The following is a 25795-nucleotide window of genomic DNA, read 5'->3' as shown; positions in this document are numbered from 1 at the left end:
GTGTGGACGGCACGCCAATGTACTGCCGCTTAAAATATACAGCCGCTGGATCGTCAAAATATGGAATCTACACTCAGACAAAACATAAATACAGTCTACACACACACTCACCCACTTTCTTACGCTTAACAGCTTTGCGGTAGGCCTACATAGATGCACTGCTTTCACAATATAATAAGTACATGTTATATGGTTAATAAACAACTGGTAAGCTAGTAAAACTTGTCGCTAAAACCAAAGTTTTGTACACTGTAGGCCTTTTTCCTCAAATAAAAAAAAGGAGCTAACGTGTGGACAGACCTGCTGTGTGTGATGTACTGTACACACAGTCTGGTGACTGCCGTAGGCACGGCAACAGACACCTGACACTTCCCCAGGCGGGGCAGATGGCTCAAATGACCATTGCCATGGCCGCAGCGTATGTTCAGCTCTGCAACGGCCGTACTGTAGTCTGTCTGCTTGTAACATGGTTTGCTGAAGTACCTAGCCTACACTAGTACAGTAATCTGGGATTATCATCCTAGTAATAATAATAATAATAAGAGTTTGGCAACACCAACACTCAATCTGTCATCTAATTTGGATGGTGTTGTGTGGGATGGTGTATTTGTGTTTGTGTGTGTTTGCCAGCTGTTTACTGCTTAGTTTGTTCCTAATTTGAACTGAATTCAGTCAATAATCAGATAGTGGCAGAGTTTTGCATCTTTCTGAAATAATAAATACTATACTGTATGAAGGATGGCTCTCAGCCATCCCTTTAAGTTTTTTACTGTAGGCCTAAAGAGTAAAGTATAGCTCTATCTCTTCCCTTTAAGAATCCTACTGTATAAAAAATAGCCCTTCACCTCAGGTATTGACTTTTCCAGTTGAGATGAGGCTATTTACTTAATTTGAAGAGTGATAAGTAAATAAATACACGTTTGTTAAAGCCCTGCTGAGCTGCAGTAGTGAGAACATCAATCTGTTTTCAGATGTTTGGCTTTCCCACAAGGCATTTGTTTAAAGGTAGAGGCTTATGTTAAAGCAACTGCCAGGTTATAGTTCAATAAATAATGAAAAGTAAACAGATATTTTCGTAGTAATCACTAGACCTGTTCACTAGACAGATGTGTGTGTGTGTGTGTGTGTGTTCACTGGTGGAAAAAAAACAAAGCAATACAGTGTAAATAATCTGTCAGCGTAAAAGCAGGTCAGATTTTTAAAAAATGAAGAAAAGCTAAATGAAGAGGGAGACACACACACACAGACCACATTATCACACCGTCCACATACCCTTCTTCTTACTAATCTGGCTAATTCCTCAATTCCCCCGTGTCCTCTCTTGGGACTGAGCCATTTAAATGCCACTGCCAGGAGGTCACATTGTGGGCTTCAACACTATTGATACGAGACAATACTAGAGGACCCCATCTGAAGAGGAGATTTAAAGGAGATTACATTGAACATGCACACACGCACAAATACAAATGCACGCGCACACACACACACACACACCGTTTGAACAGCTTGTCTTATGTTCAGGCAGATGGAATTTGCTCGGTGACTAAATTAATACCTAATACATATCTAATAACTGTCCGGTAAAATCGCTTGAATTTAACTTTTACATCTCTAATACATATCTAATAACTGGCTAGTGAAATCGTTTAAATTAATGTTTAATAGATCTCTGATTGCTGCCCACTGAAAGCCTTTAATGGCGACCAACTCAATTAGACTGGTGTTCATTTCCTTCCCTAATCACTGCCTGTGGTCGGGCTAATCAGGAGACTTACACTGGGGCACATTGGTGGGAAAGAACCAAGGCTTCCATTTAATCTTAATAGTTTTGTAAGTATTATATTTTTTAAGGTTTCAATTAGGAGACAATGGAAAAAGATATGTCAGCGATGGCAGAAGTACACGAACAGTCCCTTGGTTTCTATTTTGCCCTCGACATGCTAAAGTGAAACCATGTTCCTGCTGCTGTTGTCTCTGCTCATACCCCAGTTCTGTTTTATTGGTCCTGGCTTGAGTCTGGATTTAGTGCCAGGGTACCAACCCATGCCCAACCCGATGCCCAAGCTTTAAAACCCTACCTGGGTGAGGGTTCTCTGGGCCCATGAGTAGGGATTTTTTAAAACAATATGACAACAGTCAAAATCATTTAAAACAAGGGCCATGTGCGTTTTAGTTTGAATTGATTCGGTGCGATTCGGTTTGATACGATTCGATGCACTCATTTTTGTTGCTTAAACACTGATTTTCAATTCTAAATTCAAATTTGCTGCTGATGGAGCTCATGAGCTGGGCCTCTCTGAGCGTGTGTGTGTGTGTGTGTGTGTGTAAATGAGGGACAGTGTTTGTAGTATGTAGGCGCCTGAGCTGAGCCATGAGGGAGACTAGGCATCTACTGCCCCACTACCACTATCAGATTAGGGAGGGGCAATGTAGACAGGGTTTCTTTTGTCCCCCACTTTGGATCTGAAATGACCATCACCCACTAATTAACTTGTCATTTTTGCTGATTAATTGTTTGAGGTAGTAATGTATCACCATTTATTGTTTACAAATGAGCTATTGCATAGCCATTTAATATATATAGCACAACTTTGGATTTCACCCTCATTTCCAAATCGAATGGTTTTGACTGTTCTGAAGTTTTCACGGACTGATCTCCTCTCGCTTCGGCCATGCAGTGCGCCTTGCAAAAGGGATTGCTTTCCTCGTTATGAAATGATCAACTTGACCATGTACACTGTGTCACGCCTGCTCCCGCTCCACCTCTCTGGTGCTCGAGGGCGCCTGGTGGCCCATCATTACGCACACCTGTCACCATCGTTACGCGCATCAGCGCTTCATTGGACTCACCTGGACTCCATCAGTTATTGATTGCCTCCCCTATATCTGTCTATTCCTCAGTTTCATCCCCATGTCAGCATTAATGCTGTTTTGTTTCCCCTGTCCAGACGCTCTCCTTGTTTTGTTTCATGCCGGTTATTTATTAAATACTCACTCCCTATACTTGCTTCTCGTCTCCCAGCATCTGGCCTCACACACTGATTGTTTAAAGCAAAACTATCAAAACAATTGCTGATGGTGAAACTGAACATAAAAAATATGTATATAGCCAGATGAAAGTTGTCTCCTGTAGCTTACTTTTATTCCAGTAAAACACTGTGTTCAGCAGCATATAGATAACAATAACCTAGCAATTTACATAGGATTTCGCTTAACTAATAAAGCGTAAGATCATAAAAGCCACTGTAGTATTTGATGTGGAAGATCAGGAACAGGCCGCCTACCTCGAGTTGGTTACCATGCGAAGCTGAACACAATGCCAGTTTGACTAGGCTACAGATTATTGCCTGGGGTTGTTCTGCATGCAAAATAACTTGTAAATCTATGACTATCAACACAGTTACATGCAGTTCGACACTGAATGTGAGGACGCACCGGAGTTGTCACAAAAGATTAGAGGTATTTTCCGAAGGTACTGTAGAATGCAAAAACGGCGATTTTGCTAAAATTTGAAGAAATTTTCTGACCGACGCGTGCTACATTTGGATGGCTTTTGGAATCATTAAACAAACGTCTTTCCCGTCATTTTTTGTCATGCCCAGGCCGTGGTGCAACACACTACAATATTCTTCAGTCGGGCGTGAGGATTCTCAATATGACGCTGTCTCGCAAAATGATGCGGTTAGATTGCTAACGTAGTTAGAACGAGCTGTCTGCGGCTCAAAACAGCCACAGTCAGATATTCACACTCTTCAGTCAGACATTCACACTTGCCATGCAGAGTAGCCAATACGTTTTGAATGGAATAACATTCTTGTCAACTTCAGAGGTCGATTTGACGCTTGCTCAAGAGCCTACACACATTCTGGGTGATGGGTCACCATCTCATTGGCTTCTCTGGTGAGCTCTCATTGGCTATTGCTGATCACCGTTCTCCAACCTTGTCATCGCACATCTCACACTACAAAAGCATTGCAGATTGTGTGTCAATAAAATCAAACATGCTTGAAAATATCCGGACGTCTGGGATGGCTCCAAGACAGGATTTGTAGCCCTCAGATTGCATCACTGACCCGCTCATATTAAACGAGCATCGATGACGGCCGTGCGCCTCGTGTAGGCTATGACTTGGGGATTCTGTTTGTTTTGTTTTGTTTTTGATCTCAAAAACCTGTCCGGGACAGCTAAATCGAGGCCAACATCGTGTAGCGTCCGTATGCCTGGCTTAAGTCAAAGGTTCGCCATGACATGCACAGACAGACGTGTTTAAAAGAAAAAAACTCTCTGAACGTTAAGCCTTCCTCAGGAAGAGGTCTTCTAATAGGAAACCCTCTGTTTGGTGCGTTTGTGTTTGCAGTGAGAGAGAACCAAAGGGCTGGGACAAAGAGTATGGACACAGCCTCCCCTCTACTACTGCTCTAATCGCTTACATCATAAATTCACAACCTGCTTACAGGGAACTGGGGCTTCTACCAGCTTGGATTTATGTCCCAGCTATGTTTGTGTGTGTGTGTGTGTGTGTGTTTGTGTGTTTACCTGTTTGTGTGACTGAAGCTGAATGAAGATATCATGCTTCCTCAATGTTTTTCAGAATGTGTTTTTGGGGATCAAGTGGTGTTCAGATGAGATGATGACAATGATGTTCTCTTACAACAATATATTCACTTCAATGTAATATATTTGACTGTGCTATACTCTCACTATATACAGTGCCTACGGAAAGTATTCAGACCCCTTGACCTTGTCCACATTTTGTTACGTTACAGCCTTATTCTAAAATGAATAAAATAGTTTTTTTCTTCATCACTCTGCACCCATAATGACAAAGCAAAAACAGGATTATAGAACATGTTGCTAATATCTAAGAAAATGCCAGCTACCTTTGGCAGCTACAACAGCCTCACGTCTTCTTGGGTATGATGCTACAAGCTTAGGTACATCAGTATTTGGGGAGTTTCTCCCATTCATCTCTGCAGATCCTCTCAAGCTCTGTCAGGTTGGATGGGGAGCGTTTCTCCACAGCTATTTTCAGGTCTCTCCACAGATGTTCGATCGCGTTCAAGTCCGGGCTCTGGCTGGGCCACTCAAGGAAACTCCTGCGTTGTCTTAGCTGTGTGCTTAGGGTCATTGTCCTGTTGGAAGGTGAACCTTCACCCCAGTCTGAGGTTCCTGAGTGCTCTGGAGCAGGTTTTTGTCAAGGATCCCTCTGTACGTTGCTCCGTTCATATTTGCCTCGATCCTGACTAGACTCCCAGTCCCTGCCACTGAAAAACATCCCCACAGCATGATGCTGCCACTACCATGCTTCACCGTAAGGATGGTGCCAGGTTTCCTCTAGAAGTGACGCTTGGCATTCAGACCAAAGAGTTCAATCTTGGTTTCAACAGACCAGAGAATCTAGTTTCTCATTGTCTGAGAGTCTTTAGGTGCCTTATGGCAAACTCCAAGCGGGCTGTCATGTGCCTTTTATTGAGGAGTGCTTTCCATCTGGCCACTCTACCATAAAGGCCTAATTGGTGGAGTGCTGCAGAGATGGTTGTCCTTCTTGAAGGCTCTCCCATTTCCACAGAGGAACTCTGGAGCTCTGTCAGACTGACCATTGGGTTCATGGTCACCTCCCTGACCAAGGCCCTTCTCCCCCGATTGCTCAGTTTGGCCGGGCGGCCAGCTCAAGGAAGAGTCTTTGTGGTTCCAAACTTCTTCCATTGAAGAATGGTGTTGGCCACTGTGTCCTTGGGAAACTTTAATGCTGCAGAAATGTTTTGGTACCTTTCCCCCAATCGTGTCTCGGAGCTCGACAGACAATTCCTTTGAACTCATGGCTTGGTTTTTGCATTGCCAACTATGGGACCTTATATAGACAGGTGTGTGCCTTTCCAAATCATGTCCAATCAATTGAATTTACCACAGGTGGACTCCAATCAAGTTGTAGAAACATCTCAAGGATGATCAATGGAAACAGGATGCACCTGTTTAGAATAAGGCTGTAACGTAACGAAGTGTGGAAAAAGTCAAGGGGTCTGAATAATTTCCGAAGGCACTGTACATGCACAGTGTAGTGTCTGTGTATGGTGTCAGGTGTGTTAGGTTTGCATGATAGGTTCCATGCAAATGCAAAAAGAGTGTTTCTAATTTTGGAACTCGTTCCCTCTCTCTTTTCCTTTTTGTTATTTTGCTTCTAATTTTCTGTCCCGGTGAATCCAGAGGTCAACAATAATATTCCAGGTAAGTGTTCTGAGGAAAACCATATCATCTTAGAAATAACGCAAAATAATTTAGGCTCATTGGACACTTGTTATCCATGATAGAAATAAAAACACACAAAAAAAAATTGGGATGGAAACTGTATTTACGTTTTTTGGGTCAGTCATGTCTTCATAACCAAAATGTTCCTACAAAGATGTCAGCCCTGCTACTTCTTTAGTTCAACTACTCTAGTCCTACTACGGAAGCTTTCCCTTAGCTGTGGGAAGCTTGTTTGTCTGTGAGTCTGATGCCATGCTTTCTTTCACGGGAAAATATGGGACATCGCAATACTGTACCGACAAAGTATTGGAATATAAGTTCTGAAGTGCTCTCTCTTTCTCTCTTTCTCTCTTTCTCTTTTTCCCCCTTCTTTCTGTCATTCGTTCCTTCCCTCAAGGATTTTCACATATGATGATGGCGGAGCAAGGTATGCCTCTCTTCTTTCTAATCGCCATCATTTCCGTGTGGTTGTGTGCTGTGTGGTTGTGTGCTGTGTGCATGTTTGTTGTGATGTTTTGAAGATTTTCTCTTCCGATGACAAATGCACTTTTTCCTCTATACGTGGTGTTAATAACAGTGTTACAGTAGTACATAAAAAACAGTAGATTAAGTATTTTTGCAATCTAAGAAATGTGTGTTTTTGCATGCACTGACTAACATAGGCTTACGGTACTGCCTGGTGTGTGTGTGTGTGTGTGTGTGTGTGTGTGTGTGTGTGTGTTTGTGTGTGAAGGACTGAGTTTGAAGCGTCGTGTAGTCTGACAATACTACAGTGCCAATGTGCTACTGTGTATTGATATGAATGACATGCAGATATTAATATACACATATTAATTTGTGTTCTCCACTCATCAAGCACTCTCCCGTGTCAAACTTATTCACTGTTGGTTTTTCTCTCCTCCTCTTCCGCTGTGGACACACCACCTTCTGTCTTCTACGCCCTCTCTCCTCCTCGCCTCTCCCTAGCTAAAAGCAAAGGTACAGATCAGTCTTTCTCTTACCCTCGCTTTAAGAAACCCTGGGCTCGATTGAGTGAGTGTCATGTCAAATACCGTGTGCTCTTTCAAATGTGTTCCTCTGTGTGCAAAGACGAGGGTATTTACGCTATTGTCTAATTCCTTGATGTGTGTGATAAAAGCGGGCGTGAGTGCAACATAAGACACTCCCCTGGTGTGACGTGTGTCTCTGTGTGTTGCTGTATTGTGTTTACCTCTCTCTGTTTAGCGTTTCCTGCCTAATGGCAGCTCACCAAGGGTGCTTGGATTAGGCAAATTAATTAAATTATCCTTAATTGAAGCAGGAAAACAGAGTGCTCACTGAGTCTGAGTGAGGGAGGGAGTGTGTGGCACTGTCGTTAGGAATATATCGTAAGTGTACTAAGAGGAAATGGAATTCAGGAATGATCTGCTATAGATGTTTTGAGTACTGGATTATCGACGGAATGAGATTGGGGAGAAAGTCTCTCAGTTTGATGACTATAGGCTGGGAGAGATTTGCAAGGATGTTCAGGAGTGATGTTTTCCACACTCTCCCTCCATTGTCTGCGGTGGAGTCCATGGATTAGGACATGATAATCTGCTTTTCATATCTAAAGTACAATGTAATGTCGGACTGACATTTGAACTGTCTCCGTGATGACATGTCCTTGGGTGAATGATGCAATTACAAGATATGATGTGACGCTGCAATATCTTTCAAATGCACTCCTTTTGTGAGATAGAGAGGAACGGGAGCGGAGAGAGAAACACTGTAGGTGAGGGGGAGAGAGTGTGAGATGGAGTGGGGGAAAGATGAATGAGGAGAGAGAGAGAAACACTGTAGGTGAGGGGAGAGAGTGTGAGATGGAGTGGGGGAAAGATGAATGAGGAGAGAGAGAGAAACACTGTAGGTGAGGGGGAGAGAGTGTGAGATGGAGTGGGGGAAAGATGAATGAGGAGAGAGAGAGAAACACTGTAGGTGAGGGGAGAGAGTGTGAGATGGAGTGGGGGAAAGATGAATGAGGAGAGAGAGAGGTGAAATACTGTAGGTGAGGGGGAGAGAGTGAGATGGAGTGGGGGAAAGATGAATGAGGAGAGAGAGAGAAATACTGTAGGTGAGGGGAGAGAGTGTGAGATGGAGTGGGGAAAGATGAATGAGGAGAGAGAGAGAGAAATACTGTAGGTGAGGGGGAGAGAGTGTGAGATGAATGAGGAGAGAATGAGAAATACTGTAGGTGAGGGGAGAGAGTGTGAGATGGAGTGGGGGAAAGATGAATGAGGAGAGAGAGAGAGAAATACTGTAGGTGAGGGGAGAGAGAGTGTGAGATGAATGAGGAGAGAGAGAGAAATACTGTAGGTGAGGGGTAGAGAGTGTGAGATGGAGTGGGGAAAGATGAATGAGGAGAGAGAGAGAGAAATACTGTAGGTGAGGGGGAGAGAGTGAGATGAATGAGGAGAGAGAGAGAAATACTGTAGGTGAGGGGGAGAGAGTGTGAGATGGAGTGGGGGAAAGATGAATGAGGAGAGAGAGAGAGAAATACTGTAGCTGAGGGGGAGAGAGTGAGATGGAGTGGGGAAAGATGAATGAGGAGAGAGAGAGATAAATACTGTAGGTGAGGGGGAGAGAGTGTGAGATGAATGAGGAGAGAGAGAGAAATACTGTAGGTGAGGGGGAGAGAGTGTGAGATGGAGTGGGGGAAAGATGAATGAGGAGAGAGAGAGCGAAACTTTGATAGATGTGGTCGTTTTTAAGTTTGTCACTGGTTTGTACTGTGTTGACAGACACACACACACACACACACACACACACACACACACACACACACACACACACACACACACACACACACACACACACACACACACACACACACACACACAAAGAGAAGCCCATTGGGGCACATGCTGGCTGACTCTGACCAATGGGCCTTTTGGAAAAATGATATGAGCACACACCAGTAAGATGTGTGTAGCCTGAAAAAAAGGTTTTGTAGTTTTCAAACCACCGCTGATGCTGACTCTGCTTATCACAATGACTGCTTTACAGTGAGAGACTGATGATGTAGAGAAAAGTGAAGCATTAGCTGCCTCCTCCGTTCTGACCGACTTTACTGTAATAACCCAGAGCTCCCTGGACATTAAGAAGGGATACAATTAGCATGAAAGCAGAGAAATGCCCAGCTGTCACAGTATCAGTTAAAAGGCAAAGTCACAGTCTTTAGTAAGGAAAACCAGACTGTAAAGTCAGTTTGGTAGTAGGCCAGGTGTGTTAGGGCTGGGTCAGAACCAAAGCCTGCACACACAGAGGCCCTCTAGGTGTTGGACAAGGATTGGCCGAACTACATGGATATTGTGTGTGTGTGTTCCTACCTTACCTTAAATGAAATACAGAGCAATCCTCTTCTTTCCCCATTCCTAGCCCAAAATGTAACCCAGAGAGCTATACTGCAAACCCCTGTGTTGTATCAATATCCTCCTCTAGTGCTGAACTTGTTCCCTCTCTCCTTCCCTGCTCCTCCTGTCTGTCTCACTTCCTGCTTCCTGTGTTTAATCCCTCCGGGAGACGGCAGACATTATTTCCCATCAGCCCCCCTGTCGACTCCTGTTAAGCAGACAGGACCTCCATTACGGCTTTATTTGCATCCAGTCGCAGCTGCGTAGACAAGAAGACAGAGGGACTCACAGAGGAAGATGGAGAGGGGGGTGTAATAGAAGAGTGTGTAGCCGTCTTGCTCTCTCTATCTCATTGTTTCTTTATTCTCCTTTCGGTCTCTTTCCCTCCTCTCTCCTACTTTCCAGCTCTCTCTCCCTCTCCCCATTCCTGACAGTGTTTCCCAACACTAGCAGGCTTTGATGTGGTGGAATTCATGGTGGTAATTCTCTAGAAGTCACTGTGGGCTAGCTGTTCTAACACTGCTGATGGCAGGTAGTGCTTACATTCAGCTGGTTTCACGTAGAGGTTACACTTCTACCCTCCTCTCGATGGCATGCTATAGCTACTGTATGTCATAAGTACACTGGGACTTTTCCTGTGTGCCTCAGTTATTAAGAGCATGGCATTAGCATTGACAGGGTCGTGGGTTCGATTGCCACTTAGGCCAACAATGCAAAAAGGAATGGCGCTCAATGTTGCAATGAATAATAGATAGAAGCAATACCTTAGTTTATAGTATGATAAAGACTGTGCTAGCACTTATAGTCTGTATTTGGTCAAAGCAGAAGTTTTGTTGTTTTGGCCCAGACCTCTCCATCTCCTTCTGATATCATATGAAGCTTATAAACTTATAAACAAAGCAAAAATATCATATTTATCCTGTAAAGCCTCAAACAGCAGAGGTTGTGGCCCATGTTAATGCTTTTTAGTGTTTTTTAGAAAAGGGGTCCAGTGAGTGCATGTGATATTCTACCAGCTCTCACGGTCTCATGTCAAAATTAGACGTTCATCCATGTTTCTCAAACGTCAAATTTAGAAGTTGTTTCAAAAGTCAGATTTCAAAGTTAACTCCTATTTTTTAAGGTTAGGCATTAACTCTGAATGGTTAAGGTAAGGGTTAAGGTTTGGGATCAAACTTTCTATCACTGGATTCAAACTCGCAACCTTTGGAATCGGAGGCAGTTGCTTACACCCATCCGCCAACCCTGTTCATTAAACCTTCAGTAAAACCAAAACCTACTTGAAGGAAACAGCGCTCTCTGTTTCCCCTAGTGGCCGGTTTCCACGTCATCTCCCGATGTCCTCAGACATGGATGGACGTTGAATAGTGACTTGTATCATGGGTGACCTGGCTGGTGATATTATAGCTCATTGGTTTCCAAATGATGGTGCCTTGCCTTAGACACACCTTAATTAGCCTTTTAATTCATGATGTAGCAAAGGTTCTCATTTGCTATCGCTTACTTAACCAAATCAATGTATAATTTACGGTTTCATTCTCTATCATTGACATCTTTGTAACAGTTATTAAGGTGATGTAAAGGCAATATTTCTGCACTGTGAAAACGGTGGTAACTCAAGGATATCAGTGGTGTCATTGAGTAATGGTAGACAGTTGTCTTTTCTATGGTTGACTGACTGATGCTGTAATGCAGCCATGAGAGGGTGAGAGATTGCAGACACCAGCTGGAGAGAGAGTGAGAGACAGAGACACACACAGAGTGAGGGTAGTAGAGAGACCCCAGAACAGTTTGGATTTCAAATGGTACACCCCTGAACTTCTCTCACACACACACACACACACACACACACACACACACACACACACACACACACACACACACACACACACACACACACACACACACACACTGAGGCTTAGCTCGGTTGCCATGCCTCATGTTGGCAGCGGGCATATGCCGACAAACAGCCACGAAAACATAAGCGGGTTTAGAGGGGACACAGAGAATTGCAGGGACAGCCATTTACGCTCCTCTCTTTCCAAGGCTCCAATTTGTCTTGTGTGTGTGTAGTTTGTGGGGTGAGGGGAGGAGAGAGATAGATCATCTCAGGGGACATAGATGAACTCACTAGCTGGATAATGAATTGCAGAAAAATTATGCAAATAGTATGCTAATTATCTAATCAGGTTTGATTGCATTAAGGAGGTGTCTACTCTTGCTAACCTTGAGGAGACATTGATAATCAAATGCTGATCAGCGCTGGGACTGAGAATGGGACTCTCTTTCTCTCTCTCACTCTCTGTTTCACACACACACTAAAAGGGAGAAAAAAACAGAAGAGTTAGTGATGTGAAAGGGTTAGTATGTGTGTGTCAGCATGTTTGTGTGTGTGCGTATGTGTGTGTGTGTTAGGGGGGTTCTCAGGTCTTAGTAAAACAGGTGTGTGAGTATTACAGTGTCATAGAGCACTCTTTGACAAATATTCCACTGGCCTATGTTTGAGCTGGACATACAGACTGGACCCAGGGGAAGGGAAAAGGTCAATCATCTCATATTGACTCCTTTAATATTAAGCTGGACTTATTTCTCAGGGACTTTACATGGGATTGATTCTTTCCTTGATTCAGGGAGAGGAAGCTTTAACTTGTCACTCAAAACATAGTTTTGGGGATTACATGTTCCTTTCCCACCTTCCTCCTTTGCTAACTCTTTGATTCTTCAAATATTTGAATCTTTTCCACAGAGCGTTTGTCAGCTGTTCCTTTGCCCCCGTCTGGTGCAGTGTGTGTGTGTGTGTGTGTGTGTCCCTCTGGAGGTTGTTTGATGCCACTCTGCTGGTGTGTGTGAGACACTGATAATGAAATGGTTATCTTGGCATTTGGACGGTAGGTAATTCCATTTGCTCCCATAATCCCTCAGTAGCTGTCTCTCTGTCAGCCGACCGACAGGCAGACAACACACCCCCTGGGGGGTGGTGGCCTCAGATTTGTGTGTGTGTGTATGTGTGTGTGCGTGTGTGTGCGTGCCACCCTGTATCTCTTGGCCTCACTTTATACATTTGTTGATTTCTTCATTGATGAACTGAATCAATAAAAAATCCCCCAGGGTGTATTCTCTCATGTTGATTTTCCTGCACCATTTTGCTGATCTTTATATCCTAAAGCACAGAAAATGAAATCTAATTTAGAGGGGTGATCTGCAATTGCCACATCCATGTTTAGATTTTTAAATGAATGATATATACAGTATATATACATTTGACATATACCCATTGATTCTTGTAGAATGTAACTTATAGATGCCTCATGAGTTTAGTTGTATCCCATCAGAATCAAAAAATTGTGCTGAGCGATTAACCGAAATGTTATTTTTCGTTTTTGAAACAACTAGTTGACTGAGATCGGTTCAATTATTTGAACTGCACTTCGTTTTTTTTCTGTGAGCTCAATGCGCCGATTGCGCTGCAGTTTCTCTATAGGTAAATCAGATCATGCCGAACTGTGCGATGTAATAGGGAGTTTCCAACAGGCCAGTGTTCTACATAGTTTAGCGCAGAAAACGTGATAATTAACTACAATGACCATAATCCATTGTGCGACTACGTGTGTGGTCTGTGTTTCGTTTACGATTGCTAAGAGACCAGAAAAATGCGCGATTTACATAGTGCAGTTGCTTCGCAAGGTATTTTTAACCGAATATACATACTTTAAGTGATTGATAGACAGTTGGACGTCAGTACTCCTAAATGTATGCCTTATTTACTTTGAACAACTACTAAAATAGTAATTTTGCCAGACAGCATAGGCAGTAGCTCTATAGAGATGAGATGATGACTTGAAATGAAATGAACGTCATCAAATAAAACAAACGTAATATACACAACAACTGAAATATTTTATTAAAGTAAAGTAATGTGAATAAATTCTGGGCCTAGTAGTAGGCCTAATGGGCAGTCACTTCCATCATGGGACTTGTATTCATTGTTTTAGTCTGTGTCGCTACAGTATTCAACCCACATAATGCATACAGTGCATGTAATGTCCACAAAAAAAGTATAGAAATGAAATTGAAAATTTTGATTAAAAAAAAAAATGGACAGAAACTGAACCTACCTCAAAAAGCACGGATCGCTCAGCATTACCAAAAATATAAGCTTGTTTTACTCCACTGTACACAATGTAATTGTAAACAAACACTCAAGAGCCTCTAAAAATGATGAAAACTATCATTTTTATATAATGGATGGTCAGTCCACGTATCTATAGCTACAGTGCCTTCAGAAAGTATTCACATTCCTTGACACACTCCACATTTTGTTGCGTTACATACATTCTGTGGCAAAGAAAGAAACGTTATGTCCTGATAACAAAGCATTATGGAACTTTATGTCCTGATAACTAACTGTTATGTTTGAGGCCAAATCCAACACAACACATCGTCATATTTTCAAGCATGGTGGCAGTTGCGTCATGTTATTGGTATCGGCAAGGACTAGGGAGTTTTTGTTTTATATTAAAAGAAACGGAATAGAGCTGAGCACAGGCAAAATTCTAGAAGTTCTGTGAAATCCACCTTTCAGCAGGACAGTGACCTAAAACACAAGGCCAAATATACACTGGAGGTGCTTACCAAGACGACATTGAATGCTCCTGAGTGGCCTAGTTACAGTTTTGACTTAAATCTGCTTGAAAATCTATGGCAACACTTGAAAATGGCTGTCTAGATAAGACCAACAACCTACTTGACAGAATTTATAAATGAATAATGTGCAAATAGTGTACAATCCGGGTATGCAATGCTTTTACAGACGTATCCAGAAAGACTCACAGCTGTAATCACTGCCAAAGGTGATTTTAACATGTATTGACTCAGGGGTGTGAATACTAATGTAATCAAGATATGTTAGTGTTTTATTTTTCCTTTTTTTGTGTGCAAATGTTTGAATTTTTCTTCCACTTTGACATTACAGAATATTTTGTGAAGATAATTAAATCAATTTTAATCCCATCTTTTAACACAACCAAATGTGCAAAAAGTCAAGGGGTGTAAACACTTTCTGAAGACATGTATGTGACCGCTTTTTGTATTGTTGGAACTGCAGATTGCCGCTTTAAAGTTGATCTGATGTTGGCCGAATCTCCGAGAACATCCACAAAGAAAAAAAGTAACACAACGAGACTGATTGAATCAGGAAGTCCACCCACTGCTTAGGTCACACACTTCATTCAATTCACCTGTCATCAAGTGCTGTTTTGCTGTTGTCATGTTGACGGTGGTGTGTTTTTGACAGACTCCATACAAAATGGAAGTGGCACATTATTCAGAAACAATGGAATTGTATTCCGTAGGGGCTTGGGAGCTGTTGCTTCGTTTTAGGTAGCTTGTGTGTGATTCTGGTATGTTTTTGTGTGTGTGGGCATGCGTGTGAGTGCGCAGGTGCATGTGTTGGTCTGTTTAGCAGTATGAGGAGATGGTCTGGTAACGTTTGTATGCTAATGAGACAGGAGTATATTATGAGTAGTTTGGCCCGAGGATGTTTACTTAGATCACTTACATATCTGATGGCCTTTTTAAAGTTCTCTACAGCTCAACCCCTCTGGGCTGTATGGCTTCTAATCCACACACGTAAACAGCACACGTGTGTGTGTGCGTGTGTGTGCAGATGTGCAGATATTTCCACCTTGACTTTATACCTAAAAGTGTGTGCATGTTATACCTAAATGTGTGTGTGCATGAGGGCTGTTGTGATGGCGCGTGTGTGTTGTGCTAGTCGTGCTGGAGCAGTGCTAGGGCCAGGTGGCAGTAGGGAATACTCTGATGGATCCTCATTACACTGGTCAGCGATCAGACAGCAGTGTATATGTGTTTGTGTGTGTGACAGCAGTGCTAGCTCCATCTCTATAGCCATTGTCTACCTCTGCCATGCATGGCTGGAGCCTAGTTAGCCTCTCTAATGAGCATTGGTTCCCCCCGAGCATCTTTTTGATCACTGTCCTAGGCACAGATCTAGGATCAGTTTACTCTCTGCTAGTCCTTACTTTATTCATTGGGAGGAAAACTGACCTTAGATCAGCATCTAATAAGTATTGATTCCCTTTGAACATCTCTCTGATCATCTCTATGTTCACACAGGGCCCGGGCAGTGGTAGTGCATGATGGGTAATATAGTTTCCATGCCTAGAGGTGCACAATCAAATATTATGAAGGGCAATGGGAAGACTTCAAAGATGCCAGATAGTCAGATTTGCATGAAATGGCATTGCCAAGCCTGATCATGCTCTATTGAAAAGTATTGATATGTTTGTGCGTGCGTGGGTGGGTGGGTGGGTGTGTATGTAGCCACGTGTGTGTGTGTGTGTCTCAGTGTGTGTGTCTCAGTGTGTGTGTCTCAGTGTGTGAGAGCGAGTGAATGCTTGCTCTTATGCATAGTCGATACTCCTCTCAAGCTGCACATGGCTGCCATCATGGTAACTCGGATCCCGGATTGCGATGGCAGGATCATTGGCATGCTGCTGTATGTGTGTTTGTGTGTGTTTGAGAGAATTATCGATATGTTTTTTTAGGGCCAGTACCGATTGTCTGGTGTTCAAGAAGGCCGATGGCTGATATTTTATGCCGCATTTTATACAGCATTTTGTAGTTGTTTTTTACCAATCTAACTACAAAACAACATAATGGTAATGATTTTATCCGAATGGTGGTAACTCTTGATAAACTCTGTAAATCAAGATGGCATAGGCCTCCTCACAATACAGTTGAATGCATATTCAATAGGAGTGTCCATGCATTGAGTTATTGAGGTTGTTTCAACTGATTTCAATTGAGTCTATGGGGCTACAGATGACATTTACATTACATTTAAGTCATTTAGCAGACGCTCTTATCCAGAGCGACTTACAAATTGGTGCTTTCACCTTATGACATCCAGTGGAACAGCCACTTTACAATAGTGCATCTAGGTCTTTTAAGGGGGGGAGGGGGAGAAGGATTACTTTATCCTATCCTAGGTATTCCTTAAAGAGGTGGGGTTTCAGGTGTCTCCGGAAGGTGGTGATTGACTCCGCTGTCCTGGCGTCGTGAGTGTGTGATGACAAACAATCTGTTTCCCTTACATTTGGGACTTATATTAGCCTACTGATCAGCAACATTTGGAGCCTATTATTTTCTTTCATAAAAGCATGCATTGTATCTTCAATAAGATAACAGCCAGCCCCTCCTGATACCGTGTGCAAGTGACATGCTCCTTCTGTTACACTTCCGTGTTCATACCCTGGTCTGTTGAATGGGCTTCATGAACGCAGTCATATAAGATATACTGTATATACAATTATGTTTGTGTTTGTGGATGAATTTGCCTCTGCCAGATGCTTTTTATGACATTTTTGCCCTGAAGACCACTGTGCTACTTGCCGCGTCACTTGCATGGCGTATTCACACCTTGAATGATGCAGCCATGCAGCTCGGCAGGGAAAGACAAGTCACAATCAGCTTTGAATTCAGCATATATTGCATAATGGTTTGCATATTATTACAAATAAATGAATAGGGTAGTGAACCGATGTTAGCTTCAGCTGTAAGCTTGCTAGCTAGCAAAGTTAGCTTCAGCTCTAAGCTAACTTCTGGTAGCTAACTAGCTAGCAAGCAACCGGCATCTTTTTACTTAATAAAGTGTAACCTTGGACATTGTTTTGCTGAACAGTGAAGCAATTAATAGTTTCAAAATAGCCATGTCGCATTTTCAAGTGTGTTAAATGATATACAGCACGAGTTGTGAGCTACCAAGCGATGCAACTCAGAGGTTCCTCAGGACATGTTAGCTAACAATGAGTGAATAGCGCTCGTGCTATAAAGACACTGATTGTTGGTCGTTCTCTAGCGTGCCAGTGGAGGCTGCTGAGGGGAGGACGGCTCACAATAATAGCTGGAATGGAGTCAATGGAATGGTATCAAACACATTAAAGATGGTTGATGCCACTCCATTTACTCCATTCCAGCCAATATTACGTCCACCCCTCAGCAGCCTCCAGTGGTGTGTGTGTGTGTGTGTGTGTGTGTGTGTGTGTGTGTGTGTGTGTGTGTGTGAAGCACAGTGCTGAACTTGGGTTGGTTGTTGTTTATTCTGACCTCAAATTCAATTACACATGTTTATATGGGGCAACTGTTTCTCTAACTGGTATAATATCAGCAATCATCCTGTAGAATTACGGGTCTGTAGAATACCCTATATCATCTACCTCTCCTCTCCTCGCCCCTCCCCTCCTCTCCTCCTGTCTCCCTCTCTCCTGTCTCTCTCCTGTTGCTCCAGTGTGGCTTTCCTGTCTGCAGAGTGCATGTAGGACAGAAATGTAATAATGTGTGTGTTGTTAAAAATGCATGAGCTCCGCTCCGCACTGTGCTGGTAGAAGAAGATACACGGCAAGAATACACTCACTACTGTTCAGAGAGAGAGAGAGTGTGTGTGTGTGTGTGTGTATATTTGTGAAATAGGGAGATGTGAGAGTGAGTGTGTCAACGTGCTGTGTGTGTGTGTTAGAGTGTGTGTCGGCATGTGTGAGCTCACTAAGACAACGAACCCCTGCTATGACAGTCTAATCCTGACATATTCAGAGCAGTAAGAGGGCACGGTGATATACACAGCTGAACCCTACCTGTTATTGAGAGAGAGAAGAGAGAGGGGGAAAAAAAGGAAGGAGAGGAGAGAGGGGAGGAAGATAGTTTAGGGATGAGAGGTAAAGGCTAGAGGTTAAATGAAGGGTACATCCTTACCCTACCCTGAGGTACTGAAGGATATTGGGTTCAAGGTGTCAGTTTCCTGCCAGGAAAGGGTAGAGGTGAGCCTTTCTGGTGGCCCTAGCAACCCGACCTGGTAACATGACGCTGACACACCGGTGAAAAGGTAGAGTTGGTGACCTTTCGCCAACCGTCATTACAGCCTGATCAGATGTGGGTCCAAGTAAAGGAGATTGAAAAGCATTTAATTGAGAACATGTTTATTTTGTGGGAGAAAAACAAAAGATGGCTTTTTGTTTAGTCCAGTCCACCAGAAGCTTTTCTCACAGCGTTTATGTGGGAATGTGTGTCTGCGCGTATTTGTGTCAGTCAGACAGTGGCAGAGGGCAGACCACGCCATAATTTATGTAATGTCATGTCTGAGAGCGTTTGTGTTTTTTTGTCGTTCTACCAATTGACTTCCTTTCTTACGTCCCCAGAACATGAGTCAACCATTTTAGTATTTTCATTTTGGCCAATATTCTCCCAACTTGGCAACGTCAGTCAGACAGTGGTAGAGGGCAGGCCACACCATAATTGATGTAATGTGCACATCTGTTGTATCGGTTCCACCCAGACAGACCAGACCCTCCAGAGGCCTCATACTGCATAGTGAGTACTGACGTTCCTATAGGGCTCCATAGCAATTTAATAATGGCAGTTGATTTGGCACTGATGACCTAAGAGAGACCACACAAGTGAACAATGATGAAGGCATCTGTTTCCAAAATGTTCCGGCGGTAAGAGAATACAATACGACTTTGAAAAGGTATCTGTGCTTCACCAGGCTATCATTGTCCACATGAATAGTGTCCTGACTTGCCAATGTTGGTATATGTCACAAAAAGGTACCTTGATCCCAGATCTGTTTGTGCTTTCTTGCCATGACGATAGTGGTTGGCCGTGCAGCACAAACAGATCTGAGATGCCTAGCCAGTCTAAAGTCTACTCGCTCAGCTGCTAAATTAAAACGCTCATCCATTGATCTGTATGTGGCTGGTTGTGAGTGCATATGCACTAATAAATTAAGTCTAGGCTGAGAATCAATCCACCGCGGATCAGTTTCTCTCCTAAGAAGTCCAGAAGAAAACTGGCCCACTTCATTTTTCCTCAATCATACATTCCCTACGGATTGAGACCCAGCCAGCCGGATTCCTGCGACCCGATTGCTTTCTAAAGCTCAATTAATGCCGTCAGTAATAGGGACAAATCAATGCGTTTGCGAGAGCCTTGGCTAGCCTGATTTTTCTCCCACTGGTGCGTTGGCTGGCTGACTGGCACACCAATCAAGTCACTCCCTTCCTTTCCCTGTTAGTATACATTGTGTCGCCGGGCGGGTTTCCCCCCAATCGCTCCGTTTTTGGAATCAAGAGACTTCAAAGTAGGCAGTCATGTTCTTTCATGTGTGCAGGCATCTTGGATTAGAGCGCAGCCTTTCGCTTGTACCAGTGGATTCGGACGTGGCTTCACTCTGTAGGAAAGAAGGAAGAGAGGAATAATATTCTGATCACTGAAAATTTTCTGTTTCATGGTGTTGGCTTTCTTGTTATCTGTATGATGGCAAGGCTAGCTAGTGGATTAAAAATATGGGCGAAGCTATCGATGACATCGCCCCATTGTTTCTTATGAGAATGCTCAGTGGCATATTTAATGATCAGGAAGTTTTAAATTAAATGCGTCGCCATCTTGCTACATGGAGGAGTTTTGGAATTATTGAATGCGCAGTTTGAGCTACTCTAGGAAATAATGTTACAGGCTAGCTCAGTGCTGTCCCCTCTCATGGAGTAAGTCAACTTGAAGGCCGACCGGGATACTGCAGCCTGCCATTAGCAACTAAATGATCCGTATAACTTGATTCTGAAGTATTCAGTTTTAAGGACACCCATCTGGAAACATTTCCTGCAGTACCGCGGTCGGCCTCATCGTGAAATCCGCAGTCGTTTTCCCCTGTCTGGAACAGACTAATTTAGTTTTTTTTTTCTCCTGTGTCATCATATTTCTGTCTTGCTGCTGTTGTTGGTTTCTTATGGACACTGTATAATTTTGTTGTGCCGCCAAATTAGGCTGGACCGTGAGACATGATACATCTGTCCCACCCATTTAATTTTTCCACCCATTTCTGCCTGTTCTTTTTCTATGGCTCCACCATGATAAGAGCCCAGACCCCCAGATCCTCTCCCAGGGTGTGGTGACTGTATGTGGTCTACGTTACTCCTAGCGGCAGCCTGTGATAGAGATGAAGTGGTACTCTCACACAACCCACAGAACCGTCCCTCTCATCCTATCCCACGGGACCCACCGTGTGTGTGTGTGTGTGTGTGTGTGTGTGTGTGTGTGTGTGTGTGTGTGTGTGTGAGAGAGAGAGAGAACGTTACAACTGATGGATGGCCCAAGTCTCGGCTGCCGTGGCGAGAGGTTAGTGCTTTGATCACGGTTTCCTGTCTACACACACACACACACACACACACACGCTTCTGTTCTTCCCTCTGCTCATTTAGATTTTTGTCTGGTGAAATTGAAGCCCTAGGTTCTCTGTGTGCTAGAGGCATGACATTGGGTTACAGTTGCTCTTCACATAGTTTTCTCTCTCTCTATGCCACCTCTGTTCATCTTTCTCTGTCATCCTGATGCAATACTGAATCAGTGTAATAGACAATATGTCTGTATGTATGCGTTGGGCATAAGACCCCGTGCCCCATTCTGGAATCACTCTGTTGATTCACTATTGGTCTGAGCATAGCGCTTCAGATACACAGATACTCTAATCTGTACGCCATCTGGATCTGTTCAGGCTAGGTTGTTTGGGAGGCGAGATGATTTATAGATCAAATAAATGAAGTAATCCATGTGAACAAGCAGGGGGTATATAGGCTACATATGAATGTATCAGCCAGACCTTCCATATCAGATATAGGATGCTGCTATCAGGGCTGGAGCCATGGAGCGCAGATTTGTACCAAACAGAGGATTTTCTGGGGGGGGAGATGTAAAGGAGAGAGAGAGAGCGGGAGGGAAAAGAGTGATGGAGGAGAGAGAGAAAGAGGGAGATACAGAGAGAGATGTTGAAGAGCGACAAGTAAGTGTCCGAGAGAGAGAGCGCAATGGAGGAGAGAGAGAGAGGAAGGTGATGAGATGGAAAAAGAGATGGAGGAGAGAGATTGAGGGAGGAGATGGGAAACAGAGAGATAGAGGGAGGAGATGGGAAACAGAGAGATAGAGGGAGGAGATGGGAAACAGAGAGATAGAGGAGATGAGAAATGGAGAGATGGAGGAGAGAGAGAAGAGGAGAGAGGGAGGAGAGAGAGAGAAGAGGAGATGGGAGGGACAGACAGAGAGGGATGAGAGAGAGAGAAGAGAGGAGAGATGGAGGAGAGAGAGAGAGAGAGAGAGGGAGGAGAGAGAGAGAAGAGGAGAGAGGGAGGGACAGACAGAGAGGGATGAGAGAGAGAAGAGGAGAGAGGGAGGAGAGAGAGAGAAGAGGAGAGAGGGAGGAGAGAGAGAGAAGAGGAGAGAGGGAGGGACAGACAGAGAGGGATGAGAGAGAGAGAAGAGGAGAGAGGGAGGAGAGAGAGAAAAGGAGAGAGAGAGAAGAGGAGAGAGGGGAGGGACAGACAGAGAGGGATGAGAGAGAGAGAAGAGGAGAGAGGGAGGAGAGAGAGAGAAGAGGAGAGAGGGAGGAGAGAGAGAGAAGAGGAGAGAGGGAGGGACAGACAGAGAGGGATGAGAGAGAGAGAAGAGGAGAGAGAAGAGGAGAGAGGGAGGGAGGAGAGAGAGAGAAGAGGAGAGAGGGAGGGACAGACAGAGGGATGTTGTTTATCAGATCTGTGTTTATGTGTAGCTCTGTCCGTCTTGTCCTCATCAGCAGGCTGTGGTATCCAGAGAGGGGAATGGTTCAGGCATCTGATTGAGACCCGACCTCTGGTAGGTGTGTGTATTCTCTATCCCATCTTCCTCCTATCTTAAGCACCTTTGAGGATCATGGACACGGAGTTACCGCATGATCTCTTTGTCTGTCGCAGTTTGTCAAGTTCAAGCCACTTAATATAAAAAATATTCTAGACAAATAAAGGATAGTCTGAAGTTCTTTTTGCACCATTACAATAAAAAAAAACATTTTCTTACGGCGTGCACCGATGAATACAACCCAGGTCTTTAGGTCAGGGTATTGTTATGTTTCTGTGGAGAGAGACCGGTTTGGTCAATGCGACTGTGTTAACTCCGCTTTGTAAGCTCTTTCTGAGCGAGGCTGCTAAAATAGATTATGAGCCAGCTAGTCACTATAACATGTTGGGGCTCTGGTTAGCCACAAATTGGACATTTAAACAGCGGATCAATATCAATAATAACAATAATAAATAGTCAGCTTATTATAATAACTGTGTTGAAGGAAAAAGTACTGGCAAATGAATCGCAGATACACTACCAATCCCATCTTATTACTGTAATCATAGAAGTTTGTTGGTCAAAGGCATTTATGTATTTGTGATTTCTGCACCAAAATTTACTATTGCCTTATCATTGATTGATTCAATAGGGATGTACGCACATACTCTCCTTTCATTGTTTATTGATGAATGCACAGCACCTTTACATCGGGGTCATTTCAATATAATCACAAAGTCTGTTTGGAACACCTTTCAGTCTGATCTGTAGACTAAAGAAAGAACTGACCTTGACATTATTCGTTGATTAGTATAAGGCTAATATTAACAGGCTATTGGTCTTCCCTCTACCACTGACTACAACATACATGTTTTGCTGAGCCTATGTTCCCTCAATGACGTAGGGGAAATGTGATCTAATGGACAAGGTATCCACCCATTTTGTGTCCCTCAGTATGAGGATGACGACGATGATCGAGATTATTCTGATGATGGTGGTGGTGATTATGATGACGATAGCGATCTAGATGATTCTGATAGTGGTGACAATGACGATGATGGCGATTTTACAATACAGTTACCTGGGTTAAATGCGGCCGTAGAAAAACCTGTTCTCTCTCTCTCTCTCTATCTCTATCACTCACTCACTCACTCACTCACTCACTCACTCACTCACTCACTCACTCACTCACTCACTCACTCACTCACACACACACACACACACACACACACACACACACACACACACACACACACACACACACACACACACACACACACACACACACACACACACAATTAATTTAAGTGGGACCCTCAGTTCAATGGCCAAACTCCCTAGAGACCTATTGCCTGGAGGCAGAGTGCACATTTCAATGATTGACAGAATGCTCCCCTGACAGAAAAAAATAGAAGAAAACACAATCCAGATCTAGGAACGATTAAACTGCTTTATGCTATACACCCTGAGGGATGGTATGAGAGAGCGAGATGGTTATCTTAAGTGTCAGTGTTTTTCTCTCCTTCCTCTCCACTATTGATCTGTGCTGGAAGCAGTGTGATTTTCAAGGCAAAGTTTGTTGGTTGAGTTTTGTTATGGACTATATTTATTCTGGGGGAAACCATCACTAGAGATACTAGATATAATGACGAGATGCGTGTTTCTCCGCCCTAACAATGGGAGTCGTTGTCCACAGAGCGGAACGACAGGTTGTCAAGCTGCAGCCTATATCACTTTATCAATGATTCTTTTATTATTTGAATACGTTTTTAGAATATTCAATGAGGGGTATGGGTGTCCACCGCCTGTATTTAATGAGGTAGCACCACGCATATTCATAGGCCGTCTCCAATTTCAACAGGGACAGCTCCGATATAAAAACATACAAAAACTCCTCACTTGCCTAATAGGTAATGATCTGCTTAACGTGGACAGATTTTGGGAGTAAACCCACTCGCTTCGCCTCCGGTCCTCTAGTACCCCCAACAGCACACATTTTTGTTGTCTCCCCAGACAAAAATACCTGATTCAACTTGTCAAGGGCTTGACGTCAACAGTGAAGAGGCGACTCCGGGATGCTGGCCTTCTAGGCAGAGTTGAAAAAGAAAAAGCCATATCTCAGACTGGCCAATAAAAATAAAAGATTAAGATGGGCAAAAGAACACAGACACTGGACAGAGGAACTCTGCCTAGAAGTCACCTCATACATACATACATACATACATACATACATACATACATACGTACATACGTACATACGTACGTACGTACGTACATACATACATACGTACATACATACATACATACGTACGTACAGTACAGTAGCAGTCAAAAGTTTGGTCATACCTACTCATTCAAGGGTTTTTCTTTATTTTTATTATTTTCTACGGAATCATGTAGTAACAAAAAAAGTGTTAACCAATCAAAATATATTTTATATTTGAGATTCTTCAAAGAAGCCACCCTTTGCCTTGATGACAGCTTTGCACACTCGTGGACAGATTTTGGAGAGTAAACCCACTCTCTTCACCTCTTCCTCTCTGCTATCACACGTCAGTGTTTCCCAACTCTGGTCCTCGGGTATCCCCATCAGCACACATTTTTGTTGTATCCCCAGACAAAACCACCTGATTGAACTTGTCAAGGGCTTAGGAAAAGGGGTAGGCTTAGCTAAAAATTTCCCCTAAAATGTGGATTTTATCGAATATTAGGTTTTGGTTGAAGGTCTGATAACATTCAGTATAAAAAATATGCAAAAGTAGAGAAAATTAGAAAGGGGGCAAATACTTTCTCACAGCAGTATAGAGCCTAGTTTTCAACTGAAGTTGAGGACACTCCTGCTCATCGCCTTGTTGGGTATTCAGCTGCTACAGACCGGAAAGCACCGTGGATAGTACCATTGGCTGGTCATGGGACTATGCCTGTTTGGAGAGGAGTTCCGATGCTACTTTCGACCGGACCGGGGCCAGTTCGACCTCCTGCTCAGCAAGATAATAGCAAGCATCGCTAGGATGGAGACCAACTACCGCATGCTATCCTCCAAGTGTGTTTGTGCGTTGCATGTGTACATGCGTCCGTGTGTGCGTATGTTTTCGTGTGTGTGTGTGTGTGTGTGTGTGTGTGTGTGTGTGTGTGTGTGTGTGTGTGTGTGTGTGTGTGTGTGTGTGTGTGTGTGTGTGTGTGTGTGTGTGTGTGAAGAGCAGTCAGGCTGATTGTGCTGGTGATGATAGCAGAGGTTGGAGGGGCCACATAGCAAAGCAATGCATTTTTATTTCCCCCCACCATTTTCTCCCACCCTCCTTTTTATTTTGGAAGCTAATGTTAACAGTTTTGTCAAGCGCGTGCCGCCAGAGGCACAACTGCTTAAGTGTATATTTTGCAATATAAGTGACCTGCTTTCTGGCTGAGCCCTTTTCCATTACTGGGAGTGACATTTCATTTAGATTCCGTCATTCATCTTTCCCGTCTCTCTCTCTCTCTCTCTCTCTCTCTCTTTCCTAGTATCTTTCTCTTGTCCTGTTTGT

At 43.5% G+C, this 25795-nt stretch overlaps 1 protein-coding gene across 1 annotated transcript in view; it reads left to right on the top strand.

Annotated features, from left to right (window-relative positions):
• The window catches only part of nrxn3a (neurexin 3a), a 179534-nt gene that overhangs the window by 15948 nt on the left and 137791 nt on the right, over positions 1-25795 (top strand). Inside the window, exons 3-4 of the mRNA XM_029687494.2 lie at positions 6205-6225; positions 6644-6673. Of these exons, the coding sequence (XP_029543354.2) occupies positions 6205-6225; positions 6644-6673 (51 nt within the window). The remainder of the gene's footprint in view (positions 1-6204; positions 6226-6643; positions 6674-25795) is intronic.

This window comes from Oncorhynchus nerka, linkage group LG18 (assembly GCF_034236695.1).
Source record: "Oncorhynchus nerka isolate Pitt River linkage group LG18, Oner_Uvic_2.0, whole genome shotgun sequence".
NCBI lineage: Eukaryota > Metazoa > Chordata > Actinopteri > Salmoniformes > Salmonidae > Oncorhynchus > Oncorhynchus nerka.
Note: the sequence above shows the minus strand (reverse complement) of the source record. Positions and strands in the feature narration are given on the sequence as shown.